We start from the raw sequence: 27,015 nt of genomic DNA, 5'->3' as shown, positions 1-27,015 counted from the left end.
GCCCTTTCTATTCTGCTAAGTGGCTGGGATGGTGGGAGTCATGGGGCCGGCCCCAGTCCTGCCCCGGGGTCCCCGGCCGGCCGCTCAGGTACCTGTGGTCGCTGGAGAAGGCAAGGGGTAATTCTTCTCCTCCTCCATGAACTGCAAGGCCACGGTGCAGAAATTGCTTTCGTACTGGACGACAAGATGACTCAGAGCCACCACCAGTTCCTGCCGAGAGGGACAAGGACAACGACGCTTACCGGTGGCGGGCAGGGGACTGCGGAACGGCAGTGAGGCTGAAAGTTCACGCCGAGCGCTCGAGTCACCAGAGAAAAAAGAAAGGTTAAAACACTTTGCACTCAGTGTTGGCAGGAGGGACTGGCCCTTCGGGGACGCGCTCGCGAGTGTCCAAGGGGAGCAGGAGCCCTGGACGGGCAGTGTGGGCGGGGTCTCGAGACGTGAACGTGGGCACACAGGCGTGAATGACACCCTCCAGGGGCAAGGCGGACGGGTCATGGGAGCCGGCTGAGGTACGTGTCGATTAGACCCTGCCGCTGGGTGAGCCATCTGAATTCCGGACACGTTAAAGCAGAGCACATCCGACAGGCCAGAGCGTGCCTCTTATTAAACGCAAAACTTGCAAAGAAAAATTAGTGTCCAGTCCCTGAAGGGCAGGGAAATTCTCCAGGATCCTTGGGCCCAACTGCTTGAGGAAAGGAGCACAGGGGCCTCTGCTGCGTGAGCTCCTGGGGGCCCCCAGCTCGCAGGGAATCCCTGTGGCCCCACGCTGCGGGCCTTCCGCACAGGTGCCCAGCTCCACGCGGCCCGGGGCCCTCAGCGGCTGCCCCCTGTTCTCTCCTGCGCTCCGTCTCCTGCCTGGACCCCACAAAGTCCTTCGCCTCCTCCTGCCATGTTTGCGCACTGCTCCCAAACCCACACCCGTGTCCCCCCCGCCCCCTGCAAGCTCCTGGCCGGCCTTCCCAGTGCTGGCCGAGCGTCTCGGCCTGAGCGCTCCCGTGACCCTGAACTCGGCAGCCGCCGGTGTGCTGGCTCCACCCTTCCCAGTCGGCTCCCGCCAGGGACTCCTCGGTCCATGCCCGCGGCACTACGGACCCCTGACCCACCTCCCACCCGATCCGCCCGAGTCGGACTGCCCTGAGCCCCCCACAGCCTGCTCACGCCCACTGCCCGACACCCTATCTGGCCCTTATCTGCAGTGCCTACATCCCTGCCACCCACCCCCCGCCCTGCAAACCGGAGCGCAGCCTCTGCCCAACGGAGAACAAGCCATGCAGGGGTCACCCGCCGGGCCCCTCCCGGCAAACACGTGGCCTGTGCCTTCTGTGGAGAGACTCTCCCCTCCGCTCTGACGTCGGGTGAGAAAAGCTCACGGTGGGCCCTGTAGCAGGAGCTCGCAGCCAGGTCCCAGACCCTCTGACGCAGGGAAGGCCATCGAAGGCCAGACACCGAGCTGGCCGTACCCCCCCCCCCCCCCCCCCCCCCCCCCGGTGGCTGTGGATCAAGTTCGTCCTGCCGGGGCGGAGGACGCGTGAGGCGGCTGCTGCCGGCCACGGGCTCCTGGACCGCGTCTGACCACAAAACACAGACGTGCGGGCAGTTCTGGCCGGGCCGCGCAGCCCAGCTGTGCCCTAGACTTTTGGAAGCAGTTCCCCACAGGCACGCCCGCACGCGGAGATCAGTGCCCCAGCCCCTCCGGCCGGCGGCATCGGTCCGCCCCACCTTCCTCCCGACCTCCAGCCTTCTGCTCACACGCGCAGCGAAAGGAGGCCTTGCCCTCTTGGCTCTCCGCCCCGCCATCCAGCACGGACCCTTGAGGGAGCCAGCACTCCCGCGCCGGGCCTGCGCACTCGACACCGGCCCCGAGCGTCCCCAGCTCACCCCGCGATCCCTTCAGGCCTCCCGCTCGGATGCCTCTCTGGGCACCCCACCTTCACCCGGGGCTCGCCTCCAGGCCCACCCACCTTCACCCCGCTTCACCTCCCTCAGGGCACGACCGCCACCTGCTAGGTCACACCCGCGTCTGTCCGGCCTCCAGCCCACCCCGCCTTCAAGTGCAGGCTGTTCAGGCGGGTTCGGTTCCGTGCCCGATCGTCGAGGCCCGGGGACCCAGGGCGCAGCACACAGCAGGTGCTTCACGAGTACCCACTAAACGAAGCCTTTCCCTTCAGACACGTTACCACCTCTATCACGCGGCTCACCCCACGAAGGGCTCAGGGACATCGTGCCCGGGCTCCTGCACTGTCCCGAGGGGAACCCGCTAACGCTCTCCCCTGGTTGCGCGGGAGGTCAGACTGCGCGCCTTCCTGGCGTCCCCCGCGGCCCCCGTGTGCTCTGGCTGCCACCTCCTTGTCCCCCCCCCCGAGGACTGCCCCCCGCTGCGTGTGTCCAGTGGCACATGATAGGCTGGCACCGGTGGCCTGGAGATTCGCGCGCGGCCCCGTAACCGTGGCGAGACGGCGGTGTTCGCGGGAGCGCGTCCGCTCCGACGCGACCACCCTCAGGCCCTCCCGGGCAGCTCGGCCCCACCAAGTCCACCAGGGACCTGACAGCCTCTGATGCTTCTCTCACTGCCGCGGAGTCAGACACGCCGGGAAGGCGGGTGGACATCACACTGCTCCTCCGTGGTCCGCGGTCACCACGTACAAATAAACGAGACTCACAGCCGTGGAGGCGGACGGTGGGGGGAAGCCGGGGGTGAGGATGTGGCTGGGCGGTGAGCCACCCCCGCCCCTCGCCTGGCCCTTCTGGGGGGGCAGCTGGCTTCCGGGGGGCTGGGCACCCTGGATTTGATACTTCGCGGACAAGTTCACGTCCACAGAGATTTGGGAGGCCGATGTGAATCTGCAGACTCTGATTTTATCAAGTGAGCTCACTGAGTGAGTCACCCTCTGCCGTCACATCGCCTCGTCTAGGAAAGGGTACTGTCACCATACAAAGTAAACGCATGTGATCTTTTCCATACTGAATACGTGCGACTTCATGAAAATCCCACCATACGTCCCCATTTCCCTCCTCTGCCCCAAACAGGGGCACGACAGCAGCTGGTTGCACATATCATCGGCGCCTCGGCCGCGGGTCAGAGCCGGCGACTCTGACCGGAGCGGCAAGGGGCAGGTGAGCTCGCGGAGCTCGATGCCCAAGCCTGAGCCGTGCTCCGGACCCTCGGGGCCCTGGAGCTGGGTCTCCCAGACCAGCAGGCCGGGCCCGAGCTCCCGACGGTCCTGCCACATGGCTCTGGACGAGGAGGAGACAAGTGCCAGCGGCGTCAGGGTTCTGCCGACGGTGCAGGGTCCTGTCTCTGAGCAGGCAGCACCTCTCTGCGCGGCTTTCCCCGCCCACCCCGCTCAGGCCGCGTCCTCTCTGCAGCTGCTGCCCTCCTCCCCAAGCCTCTGTGCCCCATGTTCCCACAGCAGACGTGGCCTCATTGTCTCGGGGTCGAGCGCAGCCACCCCAGGCCTCACCCAGCACCCAAGCACTTGCGGGAAGAATGAGGAACTCAGCACGGTGAGAACAGGTGTGCTCCTGACATGTAGGGCCTGGCGTCGAGCCACCGTCCTCCCCTCCCCCTCCTGCTTTCTGCTCCAGCCACCCGAACGGCGGGCAGCCCCCGGGCATACCATGGTCCTCACACCCCTGGGCCTTTGCACACACTCCGCCCGCCCTACCTGCTCTCCTTGCCCCTCACCTCCCTGGCTCCTGCCTGCTCAGCCCTCCTAACCCAGAGGTGAGCTCCCACCTCCGGAAGCCTTCCTGACTCCTCTTCCCCGACGAGGCAGGGCAGGCATCACGCTGATGCGCTCCAGAGAGAGCTCTGGGCCCCCCTCCGCGGCCCTGCTCATCAGAGAGGGCTCTAGAATGACTGCTGCTTGCCACGTCTGCCCCTTGGAGGCAGGCTCGTCTCCCGCTCTGTGCTCCGAGGCCTCAGACGCACAGCCTGCACGCTGAGCCCAGGACGCGGGAGCAAGTCCCCTGCCTCCAGATGAGTCACTCCTTAGCGGGGTGGGCTCTGATGTGCAGCCGCGCCCCTGGGACGCAGCCACAGCGGGGAGCCCCCCAGGCAAGGCGGTCAGCAAGGCACCTTCGGGACAGATGTGGCTACACCTGGGCATTCTCGTATCCAGAAAAAAGGGACACTGAGTGGACTTCAGGCAGGAACGGGACCCCAGGGCCCACACTGGGGCCGTGTTCGAGAACATGGCAGTCCCAGGTGCGTGCTGGCCAGTCTCCAGATACTGGAAGCTGACGGGGACGTTGTTTTAATTTTTATTAACGTTCCTTTTCACATTTCAGATTTCTGGAAAGAAGAAAGCAAGCTTTCCTTCTTTAGGAGGGATCTCAGTGGACAATGAAAGAAACCACTAATTTGCCACTCTGATCAGCGGTGTCCAAGGGGAGGCAATCTGCTGCAGGAGCACGGAGGCTGGCAGGGCTGCGGGAAGCGTGCCTCCGATCGAGAGAGCGCGGGCAGCGAAACAGGGCCCACCGCCAGGGTCTCAGGGAGCCCGTCCTTCCGTGTCTCCGGTCTGGCGGAAGTAAGCTTGCCCAGACTGCGTCCCTCCCGAGAAAATCAGGGGGTCCACGTGAGCAGACAGCCCCAAGCCACACCCTGTCCTGAAAGGCGCCCGGCCTCCCTCCTGCCGTTCCGCGACCTCAGCCACACCGGGTGCCGGGTGGACACACGATGCCCGGGAAGACCGCCCGTGCCGAGGGGACAGTCTTCTCCAGGCCACCAGCCGCCGTGCGGGTACCCGGTGGCGCCTCCACTGGCAGGGGCGGCGGGGGGCGGGGACCTCGGGCTGTGCCGGGCCAGCTCCCGACAGAGGCGCGAGGTCTCAGGCAGAAACCCGAGGCCTTCACGCACGTGCGCAGACGAGTCAGAGCCGCCCCGTCGCGAACGTGTTCCGTTCCGCCGCTGACAAACACGGGGGCGGGGAGGGGGACACACTACACAAACCTTTCCGTCTGTCTGTGGGTGTCTACTGCTCTTTTAGTCGCCATGATGTGTGTATGTGATGCTCCCAGGCAGGAAGGAGCCTATTTTACAAGCTGCCAGGAGGCGCAGCCTGTTAAATGCCTTTAAATGAAGCAAACACACGAGTATCTGGTGAAGAAACGCATTCTGTAGAGAATTAAACAAACATTTAAAGGTCCGCTCTCTAAAGGACGTGCGCCCCTGGGGACGGAGGGCTCACAGCTGCGGCCGAGGCCACGGGCTCCGATCCCTGAGCGCCGCGGGACGCTGGTCGCGAGGCGCTTTGCCGCTGCCTGCGGACCCGGGGGCCACGCACCTTGCGGACCACGGGGCTCCCGTCGTTGATCAGCTGGGCCAGCATCATGGCCACGTTGTGGTCGATGGTGGTCGAGTGGTCGGTCCTCTCCGCCGAGTTGCCCACAAACGTGCCGAGAGCGAAGACCGCCGCGCAGCGCACCTGCGGGCCGGGCCGGGTCACGGTCACGCCACGGAGGGCGGCTGCGGTCTGACCCCCACCCGGCCCCTTCCTTCACGTGCGGCGCCCGGCGGGAAGCCGGCACCCTGGCCTCGGCTGGCCTGGGCACGGGCCGCGGCGGGCTCACCTCAGGGATGGGGTCGGAGAGGAGGCTGTAGAGCTTCTCGTGCGCGCTGTCCCTCACGCCGCACCACCTGGCCGAGTCAAAGTTCTGCCAGATGCGCCCCAGGCAGATGGCCACCCACTGGCGCAGCAGCGGGTGGGGGTCGTTGAGCTGCTCCAGGCAGATGGCGATCAGATTTCCCTGCAAGCAGGCTTCCTGCGAGAAGGCACATGACCCGCGTTCACCTGCGGCCCGGGGCAGGGGGAGGGGCCGGCCGCGGTCACAGGCCCGTTCCCTGGGGAAACTCTCACACCGCCACATTTGCCCAGGTTTCCTCGCTCCAAACCCGCCACCTTCAACGTGCCCTGCGGACGGCCGGCTGGGGAAAGGAAGGGCCCCGTGCCCCGTGGTGCCCCCTTCTGGGGGGACCGGTTCAGCAGCCGCTCAGACCAGCATCCCCGCTCCCAAACAGGGCAGCTCCGGGCGGCTGCGACACTTACCTGTCCTGTGTTGTAGCTGTTCACGATCACAGCCAGGATGAAAGCCGTCATGGTCCGATGCTCAGCCTGGAAAACACAGGTTGGCCTGGGTTTGCGTGTCCCCGTGGCGCAGCAGGGCTCTCTCTGTCCTGAACCTTAGTGACAAGCTTGGTGCTCCAGGTCAAGACCCAGTGCTGCTGCCTTCTGACCAGAGTCCACGGGACAGAAAACCCCGCAAGAGGGTCTGAGGGCTCAGGGCTGGCCGCTTAGCATGGCTGTTCCCTAACAGGGGCAGGACGGGGCGGGACGGGCCCGCTGGGACCCTGTGCGCACAAGCCTGTCCCGCTCACCCTGTACCCCGTCCGAGCCTGTGGAGGCGCAATGCCCGCCACCGCCCAGTGTGCTGGCAGAAAATGCACGACTCCAGCACCCTGACTCGGTTCCCGGCTTCCTTCTTTGTGTCGCGTGGGTCTGTCCTCATCCTTCCCTTGTGCCTCTGCTAGCTGGGGAACCAGTCTGCTGTCCGTAACAGAGTCGTGGTGCCTGGTGTTGTTAACGTGCACCTGGGGCAGAGTCGGAGGTCGGTCTTTCTCGCTCTCGCCCTTGGATTAGTCAAGGCTGCCGATTCCAACCTTCCTCCTCCGGTCTTAACCCCTCGAATTCACGACTATGGCCTGTGTTCACGGCCGGTGCTTATGTAGATGGCCGCACGCTAGCCCATTCCTTAGCCCCGTGCTGTGTTCTGCGCCCCCGTGGGCTCGGTCTCTTCCTGAAGCATGGGCTCCATAAGCCCTTCGCTGGGCTTCCGAACGCGACCAATTGTGCGTCTCTGACCACGGGCTGGCTTCACCGTGTCCCGAATGGTGCGCGAGGTGGTGGGGGGTTCCGGGGTGACAGTCGCTTTCCTCCAGCATCCGTGGCTGTCTGTCCTCCTCCCGGTCCTCTCAGCTCCTGTGCAAAGCTCTCTTCTCGTTCTGCTTACTTTTAAGATCTTCCCCGTTTGCCTTTGATATTTTCTACCTCTGTTGGGTTGGGCCTTTGTGTGTATTTGCTTTCATTTAGTCTTCTCCAGACTCACGGTGCTTTCACTGAGAACTCATTCCTTTCTTCAAACCGGGAAAATTCTCGGCCGTGATCTGTTCGCGTCCTGCTTCTCCCCATGTCCCGGGTGCACACTCTGGCCTCAGGGTGGCAGCAGTGAGACCCCCCCGCAGGCCTCTGAGTCGCCTTCATGTGCTTCATTCCAGGTGATTCCTCCAGGAATTCTCTCACTGACTGTGCCATTCTACCGTTCGGTTCATCCACGGAGCTTTGGACGGCAACGTCTGCGTCTTCCGCTTCCGGGACCCCCGCAAAAAACTGCCTACTGATTGAAAGAATCTAGTCGGTCCTTGTTGAGGATGAGTAAAAAGGAAAAAATAGATTATTTCCTTATAGCAGATGCAGAAGTACTTCTGAAGAAACAACCCGGTGGTGTATTTCTGGACATAATTAAAGCAACAAATTGTTTCACTGAATCGTCTAAAACATACTTACCCTTATGCATTTTATAGTCTTTTCCAGAGAACTCTATTACGTTCGGTTCTTGGCTGCTGATTTCCTGTTTGCTGACTCCGCTCAGTGCTCCGTCCTGCGGGTCAGGAGCCGGCTTGTGCCTCTGGCCTGAGTCTCGCGGGCTCCGGGCCGTGCAAGCGCCTTGCAGGGTTTTGGTTCTGCTTCTTCCAGGGCCCCAGAGACCTCGGCCCAGACGTGGAGAGACAAACGGGGCCCTTTTCTGAGCCCTTCCCATGGGGGGTGAGGGGCCAGCCTCAAATGCTCCCGTATCCACAGGGGTCCGTTATGGTGCCGCAGCTCGGCCCATCCTGGGTGCAGACCAGGGTCCGTGTGCACAGGGAACCCCAGGGTCAGCGCCCCCTTCCCGCTGTGGCTCCCCTCAGACTTCTCGCTTCAGTTTTTGGCATGGTGGCAATGTTCTTTCTTTCGAATGTCACTATGGGTTCAAAGCGTCAACGTGTTTGCAGCCAAAGAAGCGGGGCCCACGTGTGCCGGCTCGGCTCACCGCTTGGCCACGATCACCGCTTCGGTGTCCTTGTCCCTTTGGTCGACTGGATTCTTGCCCGAAAAGCAGGGACGCGGCTGTTTCCAGGCCTCACGTGAAGTGTCAGCTTGCACCAGCAAGGATGAGGCTGTTCCCACACTTGAGTTGAGACACTCGTGCATTACCTGCCTTTTCTGTAACGATCCAGCCTTTAACGTCTCCTGGTTTTTCTTGTAACCAGCATTTAGCTTAGAAAAGCCGTGGGGGGGCGCCTGGGTGGCTCAGTCGGTTAAGCGGCCGACTTCGGCTCAGGTCATGATCTCACGCTCCGTGAGTTCGAGCCCCGCGTCGGGCTCTGTGCTGACAGCTCAGAGCCTGGAGCCTGTTTCAGATTCTGTGTCTCCCTCTCTCTGACCCTCCCCTATTCATGCTCTGTCTCTGTCTCAAAAATAAATAAACGTTAAAAAAAAATTTAAAAAAAAAAAGAAAAGAAAAGCCGTGGGGATGAGCGCTGACACTCAGAACACGCCCGCGAGACGGAGCGACATCGAGGAGGGGACTCGGGACGTCTCCGGTTCTCTCCGCCGTGCTGGGGGCTACAGGGACGGAGCCCAGAAGTCGGGGACGGTGCAGCCGTGGGGGTGCCGTGTACACATGTCCCTACCGTTCAGCGTCTCACAGAATAAGCTAAGTTGGAACTTCAACGTTCACACTCTTCTTTCCTCCCCTGCCTTCCTTCCTGATTCATAAGGCACATCTGCCTCTTGTCGTGTTCCAGAACCTTCACGAGGCACACGAGCTGTCACATCAGAGACGTGCAAGTACTCATTAATCTAACGCGGCTGACAGGGTGCGAGGGAGAGCGGCTCCTGCTGTGCCGAGAAGACGCGCCAGGGGGGCAGAGGAGCGGAAACAACCAGGCCAGGCCGCGCGTCTCTCCTACGCGGACGCACCAAGGGAGCGGCCTCTGACATCAGGTGCACGCCGCCCGCCCCCGCCCCGACGTGCCCCCCCCACCCCCGCCCGCAGGGAGCAGCCCCGGCCACGGCCACCCCAGAGCATGATACGCCGGCGAGACGGACGACACGGACCCCGAGGGTGTCCCGGGAGGGGACGAAGCCTTACTGGCATGTACGGGTCTGCCAGGACCGACAGGAAGTATTTGTGACCGTTGTCCTTCACCAGGTCAGCTTGGCACGACTGGGGAGAGAAAGAGACAGGGAGAGACCGTGAGTGCGCGTGCCAGCAAGGGCCCTCTCGCTCCCTGTCACGGGCGAACGACGGACGTGCGGTCGGGGTCGGCTGCCTTAGGAGTTTTCTCCTCCCGCGTCCAACGTCCGCTCGGCAAAGGAGCCGGAATGGTGCCCGCAGACGCACCTCACGCTCCCTCGCACACGCGGCCGCTCCAACGGGAGGGGGCCCTGGAGGCGGCCCTCGCCTCTGCGCCCCTGCCCACCCCCTCCCTTCCCGCGTTCCCCTCCTCCCGCCTTCCGAGAGGGGGGCGCCCGGCACTCGAAACCCTCCCGTGTTGCCGCAGACCCAGCCCCCGCTGAAGCTTCCCTGGGGATCTGGGGAAAATGATCCCTGGGATTCACTCGTGTCACACGTTCCTACTTCAGCCCGCGCTTCCCAGAGCAGAGGCCCAGTCCTCACGCCACAGGAAGAGCGCTGAGGCGGTGCCGCGGAGTCAGGGGTAAGCGCACGGTCAGGGGCGCGGCTCCCCCCGCTCTTCGGGCCGCGCTGCACCCACAAGCACCTGCACGGCTGTGGGTTCACGTGCTCAGCACACGTCCGAGGACCCGCTGGTGCCGGGCGCTGCTTTGGTCCCGGACGCAGAGACGTGACGCGCACCCCGCTCCCGGTTTCTGGAGGAGACCACCGTGTGCGTGTGACGGCCGGGAGACACTGGGGACTTGGGGGCTCAGGGGAAGGAGGGGGCGCCTAAGCCGAGGGGCAGCTGGGATATTCTGCACAGGAGTCGTCACGGAGGCGAAGGCGAGCCTATCCCTCGGGATGGGGGACGCAGACGGCACGGGGCTTCGGATGCTGCGCGGGGACCCCGAGGAGGCCTGAGGGGCCTGGGAGGGTCGAGGTGGCGGGTCTGCAGGTTGGCGTCTCGAGGGGACCACAACGGAGAGTGAGCGGGACCCGAAGGAGAGGCGCAAGGGCAGAGGGGGTGGAGATGGGAGCGACCCTGGACACGGGAGGAGGAGGCTGTTCCCCTGGGATCTGGGCAGGAGGGGTCAGGGGACCCACCCGCCCGGCAAGATCGCAAGAGGCGGGTGCCGGTGGACAGGTCCGCTAGGAGGAGGAGCTCAGTCTGGGGGCCACTGCATTTGAGGCGCCTCTGAGACCAGCAGAGCCGTCGAGAGGCAGGAGCACGTAGCCAAAGGGCAGGGCGCGGGGTCCAAGCTGACCTTCTAGGTCGGAAGTCATACCCGTGTTGGGTAGGAAGACCACAGAGGTGGAGGGTGCTTGGGCCACGGGGGATGGGGCCCCGGAGGACACAGAAGACGGGTGCCCGGGAGCAAGGGGCTTGTAAGTGACGCCCGGGGCTGAGGACTTGGAATCCCGGAGGAGGGAGCCTGGCTCAGAGGCGGCATCAGTGTTCCCACGAGCACGGATTTCACACCAGGCTGGCGGGCTTGGGGGGATTTTGTACATGCTGCCTGGTCAAGGGGCTCAGATGATCGAGCCCCAGACACTCGGGTAGAGGATAACATCTGCACGGCTTTGGGTGAAAGCCTGAAGGTGGGACAAAGTTCCTGTTTGCACGTAGGAGAGGAAAGGGCGGAACGGGAGGCAAGGAGCTAGGTCTCATGCCAGGATGCCCTCTCGCCAGCTGGGGGACCCCACCTTAGAAACCCGCACTCGACTACTGGAGTGGCCAAGGAAACACACAACACATCCAGCGGCATCCGCGAACGGGAGAGACACACAGATCACGGACGCCCCCATCCTTGGAGACGGTGACCCTCGGAACGTGGCCGCGACACTGAACAGGCTCCTGGATCGATTCCAGAAAAACTGATCTGGGGTAACACGTGCACAGAGACATGGCACGCTCCGTCCGGAGGTGAAAGGCCATCACAGAAGAGTGAGGACAGAATTTCTGACGTGTGCTCCCCCCAGCTGTGTGCCCCTCACCCCCGGCCGTGTGCAGCCCCCTCCCAGCTCTGTAGACGTCGCGCCCGGCCCTGCGTCCCCTCCACACCGCCCGCTTCTGGGGGCTCTGATGATCAGGTGTTTCTGCCTCTCTGTACTAAACCCATCAGGCGGCCGCTGGACTCCCGTTACGTGGGAGCTGAGCAGGTAGGCGTCGGCGGTCAGGAGGCAGGGGCACCCCGGACTCAGGTCAGCAGGCTAACTCCCGAAGAGCCAGGGAAGCCAGGGAAGCTGAGGGGCCTGCCGCTCTGAATGAAGTTTGTGACAGAAGAAGGAGAAAGGCATCAACGCCCTATCCTCTCTGCAGACACTCAGTGCAGAGGGCCTGGGGGAGGGCAGCTCTTTCACAGCCGCCCAGCGGCACCGGCGGCCCTGGGGGCAGCGGTCGGGTGCCCGGGTCTGAGAACAAAGGCCCCTTCTTCTGTTTCTAAACCAGGCGCTCGACAAGTCAGATCAAGGCCTAGGCGTCTGCAGGGGAAGCTCCCTCAACCTGTCTCATCAGAGAGGAACACGAGGCCACTGGTTCACATCCCACCCATTCGGGAGGGAGGCCCGTGTCGCAGCGCCACACTTCTGTGCACCTGCTCTGATGGGGCGGGTCCCCCAGGGGGAACTGCCAACAAGGCCACCTGCCTGTTCGGTCCTTGGCAGGAGACGCCTACCGACCGGCTCTGAGCTCGCTCGGACTTTCACCGGCTTCGCTGTCCCAGTCCCGCCCTCCGTCCACACAGCAGGCAGGGAGCCGGGACACCTGTTCCCTGGCCAAGCGCCTCGCTAGAAGAAGGAACACGGGCCTCTCAAATGCAACTGACGGCCCCGCAGCAGCTGCCTCCCTAACCTTTTTTTTTTTTTAAATTTTTTTTTTTAACGTTTATTTATTTTTGAGACAGAGCATGAACGGGGGAGGGGCAGAGAGAGAGGGAGACACAGAATCGGAAGCAGGCTCCAGGCTCTGAGCCATCAGCCAAGAGCCCGACGCGGGGCTCGATACCACGGCCCTGGGATCCAGACCGGAGCCGAAATCCAGTCGGATGCTCAACCCACCGGGCCACCCAGGTGCCCCCAGGGAATGACATTTTTGAAACGAGGGCCAGGGAGGGGAGGAAGAGAAGCAGAGCAGCAGAGAGGGACGTGAGCACGCACCTCACGTGAGACGCGGAGACGCGGTCTGCGGACAGGTACAGGACAGAGCAGAGAACAGGACGGCTGGGGTCTGCGAGGCTGAGTGTAAGAGGTGAGGCAGCTGTCCCTTGTGGGCACCCTCTGGCACAGCCGGCCTCTTCCTCCTCTACGAAGACTCCAGTCTGTTCTGGGGGGGCGGGGGGCAGAGGCACAACCGAACACAGGTGGACAGACTGCTGTCGGCGGGACAGTCCTGAGCACCGGTGGGCGCGGCGACTCATGACCCGCCGTGCCCTTGGAGAAACTCACACGTTTTGTAAACGTACTTTAAAAGTTCAAAACTCGGGGCGCCTAGGTGGCTCGGTCTGTTAAGTGTCTGACTTCAGGTCATGATCTCCCGGTTCGTGGGTTCGAGCCCCGCGTCGGGCTCTGTGCTGACAGCTCAGAACCCGGAGTTGCTTCCGATTCTGTGTCTCCCTCTCTCTCTCTCTGCCCCTCCCCTGTTCATGCCCTGTCTCTGTCTCGAGAATAAATAAACATTAAAAAAAATAATAAAAAATAAATAAAAGCTCAAAACTCGAAATGCTGCAGAAAGGCATAGATGGGGAAGTCTGCTTCCATGCTGGGTCCCTGCAGGGACTGGCATGACGTTTGGACGTAACACGAAAATAAACGTTAAACACGATGCAAGTTGAAGCCTCCCCTCAGCGCTGCGGTAACTGCCGCGTTGGCCTATTTCTTCTTCCGGCGCTTCTCTGTGTAAGCGCAAGAAATCCGAGGACCGTGGAGACGGAGCTGGCCCTTCCTTCGACACGGGGACCACCGTCTGTGCCCGGCACCTCGCGCTTCTTCACGTGCCGCGGCCCTGCCACACGGAGAGTTCTGTCTTCACGGCGAATGCGGAACAGCCCTTCGGAGAGCGTGGCTCGTTCATGCACGCGCAGGCCAGGCTGTGGATTCCCAGAAGCAACACGGCCCATCACAGGGTAGGTGTGTGTGCAGTCTCGGCACTCTGTCCTCGCAGCTCAGCCATAAGGCACCTGAGCGCTTGCCCATCTGAGACGTGAAAAAACCCATATTCGGTGCAGCCCTACCGTGCGCTTTCCTCATCGTGGAGAAGCCTGAGCCTGTCCCGTGTGTGTAAGTAAGGGCCATTTGTATGGGAACTGTGGGTTCACGTTCATTCTCTGACTGTTTCTCTACTGGACTGTTAAAAGAGTTTTTCTTGATTTCTAGGAGCTCTTTATATATTATGAAGGCTCGCCTTTCACCTGGAAGAGGAGTTTTAAGTATCTGCGACCCACCAATGCTTGCCTGTTTGAAAATTTGCTCGTGTTTTTTTTCTTCCCCCCATGCAGATGTTTTATTTTCATGCAACCAAATCTATTAATTTTCAGAGATAGCTACATTTTAAGTTATAGCTGAACAGACTTTCATCACTCCAAGGTTAAGCTAGAATTTGCCTGGGTTTTCTTCTAGTGCTCTTGTGGTGTCATTCTTTATACTTAAATAATTTACCTCTTTAAAGTCAATTCTGGTGTTCAGGATGTGCAGACAGCGAGCTCCCCTAGTGCCAAAAATTCGGGAATGCATCATCTTTTTTTTTATTATATTTTTTAAGTTTTACTTATTTTGAGAGACACAGAGGCAGTGTGAGAAGGGGAGGGGCAGAGAAAGAGGGAGAGAGAGAATCTCAAGCAGGCTCCGCACTGTCAGTGCAGAGCCCGACGCGGGGCTCGAACTCATGAAACCATGAGATCATGACCTGAGCTGAAACTGAGAGTCGGACGCTTAACCGACCGAGCCACCCAGGAGCCCCCGGGAACGCATCATCTTTACCGCTGAGCTGAGATGCTGACTTGACCACGCACTATGCCTCGTGTGTGCTGAGGTCCATTTCTGTTGTGCCCGTTTGTCAGCCTGTCTGTCCGTAATCCAGCCCCACAACGCTCTTTATTACTGGCGCTTCATCGTTAGTTTTGGCATCTGGGACGATTAGATCCTTGCCGTTTTTCTTCTTAGTCAAAGTTTCCCTGGTGAGTGCTATTTATTTCTCTGTAGGAAGTATGTCTGTCTAGTTCCAGAAAAGAGAGAGGGGGGAAAAAAAAGCTTGCTGTTAGTTTTATTGGGATCGTCTTACAGTTTAAATCAACTCAGCGAACCCTGACATACTGATGATAACAACCCTTCTGTAATTAAACTGCCTGTGTCTTCATTTGTGCGGGTTGAATTCTGTGCTCTTCAGGAACGTTTTCCAGTTTCCTTCATGGGGGTTTCTCATGCTTCGGGTCAGGCTTATTCCCAGATTTAGGGCTCTCTTGTAAACAGGGCGCACGTCTCTTCAGCCGGTTGTAACCCGTGGTTTCTGCGTATCAATCCGAAGTCTCCTGTCTCGTAAATTCTCTCATTAGCGGGATCTCACGGACGCCTCTGGGTTTTCCAGGCATACGGTCCTAGCTGTGTGCGGACCGTGGTGGTTTGCCTCTGCTTTCCTAATTTTTGTGCCTTTAATTCCAGCCTCTGACTGTGTTAGCTGACAGCGACAGTGACATCTTCCTCTGCTCACTTTTGCTTTTGCGTTTCCCCATTAGTATGCTGCTGGCTTCTGGGCTGACAGGAAACCGGCCTGAGTGTTGGAGAAGCAGCTGCTGGTGCCGTTACTGAGCGCTTTTCCTCCTTCGTGAGATCGACCCCCGCCTCCTTGTACTTGTTAGCGCTATTACTGTAACGGCTCAGCTTTTCCAAGGTGGACGCTGAGCCAAGCCTTCACCCGGGGAAGAACCCACTGGGCAGCGCTGTGCAGCCTTTCGGTGCTCTCCCGACTTATTTCCAAACACTCACAAGTATGGATGTAATGTGCTTTGCTTGCTTTGTGTGAGCCTTTTAGTGTTCTTTGTGTGTGCTGACATGTGTAAGACATAAAATTTACCATTTTACCCACACTTATTATTATTGTTTTAATGTTTACTTATTTTTGAGAAAGAGACAGAGACAGACTGTGAGCGGGGGAGGGGCAGAGAGAGAGGGAGACACAGAATCCGAAGCGGGCTCCAGGCCCCGAGCTGTCGGGACAGAGCCCGACGTGGGGCTCAAACTCGCGAACCACGAGATCATGACCTGAGCCAAAGTTGGATGCTTAACCGACTGAGCCGCCCAGGTGCCCCCATTTTACCCGCATTTAAAGTATGCGCTTTGGTGGCCCTGAGCACAGTCACAATGCTGTGCACCGTAGGTGCCTACGTCAATGTCACGCTGGCTCCAAAAACAGCTGCAAGGTGTCCCTTCACCTCCATTCGGGAGAGATTCTCTGCCCGGAACGACGGGGCGTGGCAGGACTTTCCTAGCACCCTCTCGCTACTCCTTCTGCGGAGATGGTCTGCTCGAGCTTTTTACTCCTCGAATCAGTTTGAGAAGTTCTACCTTCCTAGAAATAGAAGCCTGCTGTATTCAAGCGTTACTGCACTCGCAGAGATGTGCACAGTCTCAGGACCACACCTGTCCTCCCTCCCATAGTGTTTCCTGCCTGGTCATTTCTAGATGGTGCTTGGCCCCTTAATTAGGTGAGCAGCTCCTTCCCCCCACAAAGAAGCCACTTCTTATTGATGGTTTCATTTTTATATTTTTGTTTGCAAACTCAGAGAAAGCCCTCTCTTTTATCTTTATCAAACTGCTTTTTTCTGCTCGTCTGGAGTCCCTTTCGTGTCACCGTGTCGTCCATCGAGCTGGCCGCCTGCTCTGCTGTGACTCTGTTAGGACGGTGTGGGGACTTACGACTGTGAAGTCTTCTCTGAACGTGGCTTTAGCTGCGTCCTGGGGGTCCGATGCCCGTTATTTTCATCTTCTGCACTTTTGGAAACTATAATTTTGTTCTGTATTTTTCCTTTGACCCAAGATTGAAGATAATTGCTTTAAAAAAAAGTAAATTCCTAGTTGCCCGGCCTGTTCTGTTTTTTGACACCGTTATTCATTTCTGGTCCTGCCACGCACATTGTCTGCACTATTTCTGCTTTTTGGAAATTCTTAAGGTTTCTTCTGTGGCCTAATACACGTGGTCAGATCTCATGAACAGATATTTAACAGAAGAAATAGTCTTTATAATCAGGACACAGGTTCAATACGTGTTCTCCAGGCTGCACTCGTGAGTCTGCGTCACTCTTCACGAAAGCAGCAACGACGGTCATGCCTGACTGTGCCTGGGCTGTTACGAGCTCTGTGGCCACGGACACGGATTCCACCGCCGCCTCGACAGGAAGTTGTTTAAGTCCCGTTTATACGCAGTGAGCTGCCCGAGGGCCGTCCGCAGAGCCGGAACCAAAACCGAGGCCGGTCCAAATCACAGTGCCTTCCTCACTCAGCACCAAGGCGTTTACCTCCACCTTCTCCGTTCTGTGGGGGGACAGGGGACACGCGGGTCCCAGCGCGTTACTCAGCTCTCTCCTCGACGGGAGACGCCTGCCCTGGCACAGCTCCGCGGCTCAGGTGCACGCGCCAGGAGGCAGTGGTTCCACTCGTTCTGCTCTGGGTGCGGAAGGCTGGGACCCTTCTCCCCGCTGTGCTCCTTGGGGTTTCTCTACGTGCAAATCAGGTCAACACACAGAGCGAGAAAGGGCAGCACGACAGCACCGGCCGGTCCGTTCCTCCCACCCATGTCCAGCTCCCCTAGGGCGGCCAATCGCCATTCTTTTGGATGGGTTTTCAAGAATTTACCTCCAGATTTCGAAATAATGGCTATGTCTTTATTTAGCCATTTCCACTAAAGGATACGAGGATTTCATTCTTTCGTGCTTCCGACTTTTGTTTTCCACCTACTTTCCCAGATGATTTCACCGAAGCTTTTGGTCAATTCGACGCTCAGCGTTTACGTTACATTCAGGCAAAACTCTTCACTGAGGAGGCGAGCTGTGTACTCTGACGGCATTTCCTCACTATAACCCTTTTGTTTCACTCGCTTCTCCGGCTGACAGACAACCCCTCACTCGTTTCTGCACCTGCTCAGCCACCAGAGAGCGGTCAGTTCCTGTGTCTCTGTCCGCCGGGCCCAGGGGACCTCTGCTCTGCCTGGGTGGATTCTGGCCTGGGCCGGAGAGCGGCCCTCACCCCGGTGCCGGTCCTTCTGCTGCACTGGGACCCGCGGTTCCTGGCGCTCATCTGAGACTCCTGGACTCATCTGAACTGTTTATTTCTGTAGCGCAGCCCTACTTTCCCAGCCAGGCCCGGAAACTGTCCCTGAGGGTCACACTGAGCCATGCCGCATGGGGTTCTCCCCCACTTGGTGTCAGTTACCCAGGGGCAGAACGGGCAGCGGTGACGGAGAAATGCTTCTGAACAAAGAGACCCCCTGCCCTTAGCCTCCTCCCCCTCCGATACCGGGTGCTCGCACTCACACCTCGTTTGACAGGATGCATCTCCGTGCATCCGTGTCTTGGCTCCTGGCCTGTCGTCCCCACCGCGGGCATCCGAGCACCCTCTGGGCACAGCCTCTCAGGTCAGCCCAGCCACTCTCGAGACCTTCTTTTGGGTCTTACTGTGGCTGGACTCCCCGAGTGGCTGCCTTCAGGTGAGCTCGTTACTCTGGTCCCTGCTTTGCTACACTCTCAGCTCTGAGGACAAAACCCTGATTATTACTCTCTATGGTCCCGGAATGTCGCGCAGCCTGGTTCCCATCAGAGGGCCACTAAGCGTTTGCCGAGCAAATAAAAAAGCCGACGTGTACGTGGAGAAGCATTATGCAATCCGGGATGTTAATCACACCCGGTAACCGCTTCCAGTGTGGACGAGTCGGTCTAGAGGCCCGTGGAAGCAGGAGGGATGGGCTTTCCTGGGTCTAGAGCTGTGAGCCGCAGGGCCAGGACGGCGAGGCCCGGCCTCTCCCTGCCGTGCACTGTGGGCTTCTACCCAGAGCCCGGACCCGGGTCGCCGCCAGGCGCAGCCTCACGGTCCCGGGTGGGAAAGGCGACTCAGCTGGCGGCCCCGGACCGTACCACAACCCAGCCTTGACTCCAGGCCCCGCACACCAGAACTGTGGTCGCCCTTTTCGTAAGACATGTAAGAGTCGGGTCCTGCTGGGCTGCGCTCGCGCGCTGACCCGCACGCCCGTCGTCCTCGTCCTCGCTCTCCTCGCGGGCTGACCCACACCCCCGTCCTCGTCCTCGCTCAGATCAGTGCCGCAGAGCCGGTGAGCAATTCAGCCCAGCCTGACAATGAATCACAGGGCCTGAGTCATCACCCAAAAAGACGGCCTGTCTTGATTGCCCTCAGCAGCAGGCTGACGCTTCAGCTCCTCTCACCAGGAAGTCCCCTGCAGCCTGAGTCACTGCACCCATTCATGCTACAATGGGCCCGACGACCTGACAGCGGTGGTGACAACCTCCTGCTTCCTCCCTTGGCTTCTCATTTCACTCCTGGAAATCCAGAGGCATCTGGAAACGACGGTCTCCCTCCTGCCAGGGACAGACACGCTCAGCAGCAACCTGGCCTTTTACCAAAGTGCGAGTCTGGCCGGGCCTGGCCTCTTCCCGGGCAGGTGTGGGAAGGGGCAGCCCCCGGCTCCTGCGACATACTCTCCGGGTCCACAGTTCTCCAGGGGGCCCGCGGGGGTGGATCCGAATCACCTCCGGGGCGAAACCCACTCCGGGGGCCTCTGAAACGCAGCCGCCTCACGTAACTGGGATGACGGCTACGAAGGGACGCGTGGCAGCTGTAGTTTACCAAACGACACGAACGGCACCTCACGTCCACCGAAATGGCACATCCTCGCGGGCGACGGCTTCGTGAGACATGCAGACTTGTGCTCCCCGACGCTAAGATTTAGTTTATTCTCTGCACTTTATAACCCATAGTATGGAAATTAAATGGACCATCAAAGCAATTTAATTATTGATGTCAAAATGAGCAGGCGGGAAGGGTAACATTCATCAAGTGCCTACGGCAAGCCGGACACGGGCCCGGGGCTCTCCTGGGGACTCCGGCCTGGCTGTGGCCCCCCCAGCTCCTTCACTGCCCTCTGCCCGAGCACCTGCCGGGGCCGGGCGGTGGGGCAGGAAGGCTGGCCGGGAAGGGAACTGAGTGAATACACAAAACCCTGGGAATGCAAACACGAAAGAAAACAGCTCCGACACCAAACCTTATAAAATAAGGCTAATCCAGCGATAAGGGCGAGAGATGAAAAGAACAATATTCAGATTTTAAAAAAACAATGAAGGATAGTAAAGGAACCGTGTTCGACCTCAGACATAAAGCCGGCCACGTAACAAAAATCCCAGAGCACCACGGTGACCTCCTTGTAGAGAGAAAATGGCAGAAGCGGGGTTTGGGACGGGGGGGCACGTGGAGACACCCGGAAACACACCTCAGCCAGGCGGTCAAGGTCCCGTCCGCGGTGACGCATCATGTTGACGGCACGGACCCCTGATGTGAGGTGATGAGAAGGGCCCTCTGCCTCTGCGGTCTTCCTCCCCGAGCCCATCACCCGACATCAGACACACCCCAACGGAGGGACGGCCCCAGCACCCCCAGAACCGCCGGGCCACCCGAAACCAGGGACGACGTGAGAGACGGCTCAGCCCGGAGACGCCTGGGGAGACGTGACGAATGGAGCGGAAAGGGGACGACAGGAAAACCAAGGACACTCGAATGGAGTGCGGACTTTGGCTAGTGGCAGTGTCATCCCTTAAGATGTTAACAATGGGGGAAAGTGGGTGTGGGGCCCATGGGAACTTTATTTCCTGTTCTAGGTTTTCTGTAAATGTAACCTGTCCTAAAAAGTGATTTATTAACATAAAACCTGTAGGAACAAGGCAGTCAGAGACAGAGAGATACACAAGCTGCCAGCACAGGAGTAATGTCTGCCCCAGGGCCTGAGCGGGCCAGCCCCTCGCAGGGGCCGGGCCACCGGGACGGCAGGCTCTGGACTGAGAAGTCTCCGGCCCTCCTGGGCACACTTGGGTCTGGGGGACCCGAGTCCTCACAGGATGGGAGAGGAGACTATACCCACTCATTTTCTCCACTGAGCTTTTCTGTGCGAGCCTGGAGGGGGCGGCGGGACGGGTGCAGGTGCAGGAAGAGAAGCTGGTGACATCAGAGCCAGTGGGGGGGGGGGGGGGCGGTGATGGGATTATTCTGTAGGGAAATCAGCACATGTTCTGGGACCGCGGAGGGGAGCCAGCATAGGTGTGAGGGCACAGAAATAAAATTCATCCGCTTTTACTCACAGAGTATGTTCTTTCTGGTCCCACAACTGCCTCACACACGGCGAAGCTCTGTGTATCCCCACATTTGGATTGACTTCATGAATGCGACACAGAGCGTTTTTCCAAATTCGCAGACAGCGTGCCCTCGGTGCCCTGGTGGCACTATGATAAACCTTTACTGAGTGGAACTTGGGAAAGTCTGCCTGAACTGCATCTTCACGGTGCCTCCGGATAAACCCCAGACAACCGCAACCCGGCTTGCAGGGCTCTTTGCCCGTCTCCCCTCCCTCAGTCTGGTTAATTAGCAGAAAGAAAAAGGATAATAAGGGGTCTGAGGGTCACCAGCCAGCACCACCCTCCCGGAGCACGGCCCTCAGAGACTGCAGGTTTGGCCACGCTTCGTACGCTTTCTCATCCTCCTGTGACACTGCTCTTGACCTGTGACCCCATCACACGACCTCAAGGACAATTTAAATATTCTGCACCGTGTGCGCTCCCCCTCTCGCTTCCCCTGTGCTTGTCTGCACTTTTTCAAAGTTACGGATGGCGTGAGGCTTTGCCTGGAAACTTTCCTGAGAAAAAGGACGTTCTCTTACATAACCACAAACCACTGTCACTCAAGACATTCAGCATCGATGCCACGCTATTATCAAATATCTCGTCTCCATTCAAATTTCTCTCAATGGTCAAACAATGTCTCTTACAGCTTTTGGTTGTGGGTCCAGGATCTAGACCGGCACTTACTGGTCACACATTACGAGTCTTTGTCTAGAACAACTTCCGCACATTTTGTTGTCTTTGTCGAATTGAAAATCTAGAAGGGACGGTACAGTTGTGCGTAGACTGTTCTGCAATTTGAAATTTAAAAAATAATTTTTTTAACATTTATTTATTTTTGAGAGACAGAGTGCAAGTGGGGGAGAGGCAGAGAGAGAAAGAGACACAGAATCCGAAGCAGGCTCCAGGCTCCGAGCTGTCAGCACAGAGCCTGATGTGGGGCTCGAACTCACAAACCATGAGACCATGACCTGAGCTGAAGTCGGACGCTTAACGGACTGAGCCACCCAGACGCCCGTTTTATTTATTTTTGAGAGAGAAAGAGGGAGAGAGACAAGCAGGGGAGAGGCAGAGAGAGGGGAAGGGAGACACAGAATCCAAAGCAGGCTCCAGGTTCTGAGCTGTCAGCACAGAGCCCGACGCGGGGCTTGGACCCGTGAACCATGAGATCATGACCTGAGCCAAAGTTGGACACTGAACCGACTGAGCCACCCACGTGCCCCCACCATTTGAAATTCTTAACAGCTCTGAGGTTGAAGCGATATACAAAAAAGCGCACATCTAAAAATACAGATTTCAGTAATTTTGGACATACGTACACACCCATGAAGCCATGCCCACAATCAAGGTAAGCAACCTCTGCCCTCAAAACTTTCCTTGTGCCCCTTCCGAACTGCCCCCCCCCCCCCCCCGCCAACCGGCAGCCATCTGTTCTCTGTGAGTACGGTTTACATTTTCTAGAATTTTATATAAATGGAATTACATAGTGAACACCCTTCTTTTACTGGCTTCTTTCCCTCAGCTATTTTGGGGCCAGTATATCCTTTTTTATCGCCTAGCAGTACTGCCCCGTGTGGATAAATCGCTGTTTGCTTATTCACGCCCATTGATGGTCTTTTGGGCTACTTCTGTTGTTTGGCTATTACAAATAAAGCCACCATAAACATCGCGTATAACTTCCGAACAGACGTGTGCCTTCGGGTGGGTGTGCCATGTGCGTTTCTCCAAATCCGCGCCCGGGCTGGACAGTGTTTGGATTTTGGACATTCTAGCAGCCGCGTGCCGGTGTCGGGCTGGTTTCATTTGTGTTCTCCAGGGACAAAAGGCAAGCGGCAACTTTTCGGGTGCTCTTCTGTCAGCATACTACTTCCTTCGTGAAGTGACTATTCAAACCCTTTGCCCGTTTTTTGGTTTGTGTGTCTGTTTTCATGTTGAGCTTTGAGAGTTCCCTATGTGATCTAAGAGTTTGTATTAGGTAAATGATGTGCAAATACGTCCCCATTTTGGGTGAACTTTTTTTTTTTTTTTTTTTTTTTAATTTTTTTTTCAACGTTTTTTTTATTTATTTTTGGGACAGAGAGAGACAGAGCATGAACGGGGGAGGGGCAGAGAGAGGGAGACACAGAATCGGAAACAGGCTCCAGGCTCCGAGCCATCAGCCCAGAGCCTGACGCGGGGCTCGAACTCACGGACCGCGAGATCGTGACCTGGCTGAAGTCGGACGCTTAACCGACTGCGCCACCCAGGCGCCCCTTGGGTGAACTTTTTAATGCGGTATGAGGTGCAGACTCATTTGTTTGCATCTGGATGTCTAATTGTCCCAAAGCCACATGGCGAAAAGACACTCCTTTCTGGGGGGCTGAACGATTTGCATCTTTGTTGCAAATCAGTTGACCACATACATGTGGGGGCAGCTCCTGACTTCTCATTTGGTTCCACTACCCGTTTTCATGCCACTTTCAGTGCTGACTGTTTACAGATACGGGTAAGTCTTGACACTAGGTAGTATTAATCCCTTAATGTTGTTCTTTTTTTAAAAAAGAAAGTTGTTTTGTTTACTCTTAGGCCCTTTGCATTTTCATATATGGATTTGTAGTCAGGGCCCATGATGATGGGATTTCTCCACTTATCTAGATTTTCTGTAATTTCTCTTGCCAATGGATTGTAGTTTCAAGTACAGAAGTCTTGCACATGTGTTGCTGAATTCGTCCTTAAGTATTTTATATTTTTGATACTGTTGTAAATGTTTTTTACTTTGATTTCAACTTCCCATGGTTGATCAACAGTATATACAAACCAAAGAGATTGTTGTGTGTTGACCTTATAACCTACAACCTTACTGAGTTCACTCAGTGGTAGTCGTTGTGGGTTTGTTTGTTTTTTTAAATAGATTCAATTAGCTTTTCTACAAAGAGAATCATGTTGATTGAAAACGGAGACAGTTAAACGCTTTCCTTTCCGACCTGGATGCCTTTATTTTTCTTGTACTCCCCAGGGCTTCGAGTACAACACTGGAGAGAAATGATGAGGGCAGACACCCCTGTCTTGTTTCTCATCCTAGTGTTGAGACTTTTCACCATTAAGTGTGATGTTGGCCGTTAACAGTTTTTGTAGATGCTGTTCATCATGCGGAGGAAGTTCCCTTCTGTGACTGGTTTGCGAAGAGCTTTTTTCTGGTTTTTTTTGAAGTCTGAAATAGATTTTATTTATTTTTTTTTTTTAATTTTTTTTTTCAACGTTTTTTTTTTAATTTATTTTTGGGACAGAGAGAGACAGAGCATGAACGGGGGAGGGGCAGACAGAGAGGGAGACACAGAATCGGAAACAGGCTCCAGGCTCCGAGCCATCAGCCCAGAGCCTGATGCGGGGCTCAAACTCACGGACCGTGAGATCGTGACCTGGCTGAAGTCGGATGCTCAACCGACTGCGCCACCCAGGCGCCCCTGAAATAGATTTTAGATTTGGTCGAATGCTTTCTTTGTGTCCACTGAGAATGATAATACGGTTTTTGTGACTGTTAATATGGTAAACTACGTGATTTTTTTTTTTAACGTTTTTATTTATTTTTGAGACAGAGAGAGACAGAGAGTGACAGAGCATGAATGGGGGAGGGGCAGAGAGAGAGGGAGACACAGAATCGGAAGCAGGCTCCACGCTCTGAGCCATCAGCCCAGAGCCCGACGCGGGGCTCGAACCCACGGACCGTGAGATCGTGACCTGAGCTGAAGTCGGACGCTTAACCGACTGAGCCACCCAGGCGCCCCTACGTGATTTTTTTTTAATCATTAAACAATCTTGCATTCCTGAAATAAATTCCACTAGGTCATGAGTTTTTAGCCTTTTTATATGCAGCTGAATTTGATTTACTGAAGCTTTTTAAATTTTAATTTTTTAAATATTTTAAGTTTATTCAGTTTGAGAGAGAAAGTGAGTGAGCATGCACGCATGTGAGTGGGGAAGGGGGGAGGGGCGGAGAGAGAGGGAGAGAGAGGGAGAGAGAGGGAGAGAGAAAGAGAAAGAGAGAGAGTCCCAAGACCGGTCCCAAGACCAATGTGGGCTCGGTCTCACAAACCGTGGGATCATGACCTGAGTCGATACCAAGAGTCGGACGCTCAGCTGCCCGAGCCCCTCAGGTGCCCCTGATTTACTAGTCTTATTTGGAGCGTTTGATCTTCACAAAGGACGCCGGTCTGTGATGTGTGGTCTGGATCTGGCACCGGGCACTTCCTGCCAGCAGTGGAATGACACGGCCGAGTGCTTGTTTGTACCCATTCCCTCAGTGACGCTTGCTAGAACTCGCCAGTGAAGCCGCTGGACCTGGAGTTTTCTTTGCAGGAACGTTTCAAAACACAAATCCAATTTCTTAACAGACACGGTACTATTCTGACTCACTTCTCAAGTGAGAAACTTGTGTCATTCCAGGAATGTGTCTTTTTCATCAAACTTACTGAGTGCTCTGGCATGGAGTTGTTCATACTATTCACGTATTATTCCCTTAATGTTTCTAGAACCTTCCGCGATGCCACCTCTCATTCCTGATTTGGGAATTGGCGTCTGCTTTTCTTTTTGCCACTCTGGGAACAGTATAGAGGTTCCTCAAAAACCTAAAAATAGAACCGCCCTACGATGCAGCAATAACACTAATGGGTGTCTAACCAGAGGAAATGAGATCAGTATCTGGGTAGCTGTTTACTCATTGATCTGCTCTAAGAACCAGCTTCTGCTTGAACAGATTTTCTTTATTGCTTTTCTGTTTTCTTTTGCATTGATTTCCACTGTGATCTTTATTTCCTTTCTCCTACTTCCTTCGGGTTTAATCTGCTTTTCTTTCACTGATATCTTAGGGCTGAAGCTGAGGTCAGTGATTTAAAACCTCCCGTTTCCCGACGGATGCCCTGTAGTGGTGCCAATTTCCCTCTCAGCGCTGCCGAGCTGTGCCCCCACTTGTCCTCGTGTGCTGGGTTTTCGCTGGCATTCAGTTCAAGGTATTTTTTACTTCCCCTCAGACCTTTTTGAAAAATATCATTAAACAAGTTTTATTTCACTGACTTTACATTTTCGTATAAATGATATAATTATAATAAACTTTATCAGTAAAAGTTGTATGTTGTGGTATAAATCATACATATTTTTTCTAGCTTTACTGAGCCGTAACCGACAAACGGAAATACATACAATTTTCGTGTATTCGGCGTAAGGGTTTGATGCACACATCCGCCGTGAAATGATCGCACAATCAGGTTAACGGACGCATCCACGAGCTCACGGTTATTTTGTTTGGTGTGATGAGAACACTGGAGGTGTACCACGTCAGCAGCTTTTGAGTGCACATATGGAACTGTCACTGCGGTCATGGGGCCGCACGTCACAGCCCGGCTCCGCGTAGAACTGGAGGTGTGTGCTTTTCTACACGCACCTCCCCGTGTCCGCCACTGGCAGCCCCCCCCCAACCACCGTCTCTCTCTCTCTGTCTCTCTCTCTCTCTCTCTCTCTCTCTCTGGTTCTGGAAGTTCGACTTTTTTAGATTCCCCAAGTGGATGGGATCAGGTGGTATCTGTCCTTCTCCGTGTGGCTTATCTCACTTCGCACAGTGCCCTCCAGCTTCAACCATCTCGTCACAGACAGCAGGATTTTCTTCTTTTCTCCAGTGTGCGTGTGTGTGTGTGTGTGCGTGTGTGTGCGTGCGACCCTTCCGTATCCGTTCATCTGCTCAGGGTCGTCTCCGTGCTTGGCTGTGAAGAACGCTGCGGTGAACACGGGGCTGCGGTGTCTCCGCGGGGCCGGGTTGCATTCCCTCTGGTGCTCCGCCCACTGGTGGGAACGGACAGAGGTTCCATTTTGAATTTCCTGAGGACCCTCCACGCTGCTCTCCCCAGTGGCCGCACCAGTTTACGCTCCCACCGACAGTGCCCGTTTTGTTCTGTTCTCTCCATGGCCTCGCCTACGCGCGGCAACTCCGGGTTTTTGAGGACAGCCAACCTGACGGGCGTGAGGTGACGTCTCAGTGTGGTTTCTATCGCGTTTCCTCGTGATGAGTGATGCGGAGCGTCTTTCCGCGGACCTGCTGGTCCTCTGTGTGTCTTCTTTGGAAAAAGGTCTACTCAGGTCCTCTGTCCATTGTTTAACGGGATCGTCTGGGTCTTTGCTATGAAGTTATATGAGTCCTTGTATATGTTGGGTATTAACCCCTTGTCAGATAGACAGCTCGAAAATACCGTCTCCAGTTCCACAGGCTGCCTCTTCAGCTCTTTAGTCTGATGTACTCCCATCTGTGTATTTTACACATAAATATTTAAAACTACACATATCATCTTATATAAATATTTATGTCACGTATATACCATTTATATGTTTTAAATATTTCATGCATCTTATACTTACATTACTTGTTAAAATTTCATCTTATAATTTA

The 27,015-nt window shown here is 56.6% G+C and overlaps 1 protein-coding gene across 1 annotated transcript in view; it reads right to left on the bottom strand.

Annotated features, from left to right (window-relative positions):
• The window catches only part of RPTOR (regulatory associated protein of MTOR complex 1), a 331,619-nt gene that overhangs the window by 50,533 nt on the left and 254,071 nt on the right, over positions 1-27,015 (bottom strand). Inside the window, exons 14-18 of the mRNA XM_081791320.1 lie at positions 9,196-9,270; positions 6,054-6,119; positions 5,578-5,769; positions 5,292-5,432; positions 93-210 (exon numbers count right to left, since the gene is read on the bottom strand). Of these exons, the coding sequence (XP_081647446.1) occupies positions 93-210; positions 5,292-5,432; positions 5,578-5,769; positions 6,054-6,119; positions 9,196-9,270 (592 nt within the window). The remainder of the gene's footprint in view (positions 1-92; positions 211-5,291; positions 5,433-5,577; positions 5,770-6,053; positions 6,120-9,195; positions 9,271-27,015) is intronic.

This window comes from Panthera onca, chromosome E1 (genome assembly GCF_046562875.1).
Source record: "Panthera onca isolate mPanOnc1 chromosome E1, mPanOnc1 haplotype 2, whole genome shotgun sequence".
NCBI classification, from domain to species: Eukaryota; Metazoa; Chordata; class Mammalia; order Carnivora; family Felidae; genus Panthera; species Panthera onca.
Note: the sequence above shows the minus strand (reverse complement) of the source record. Positions and strands in the feature narration are given on the sequence as shown.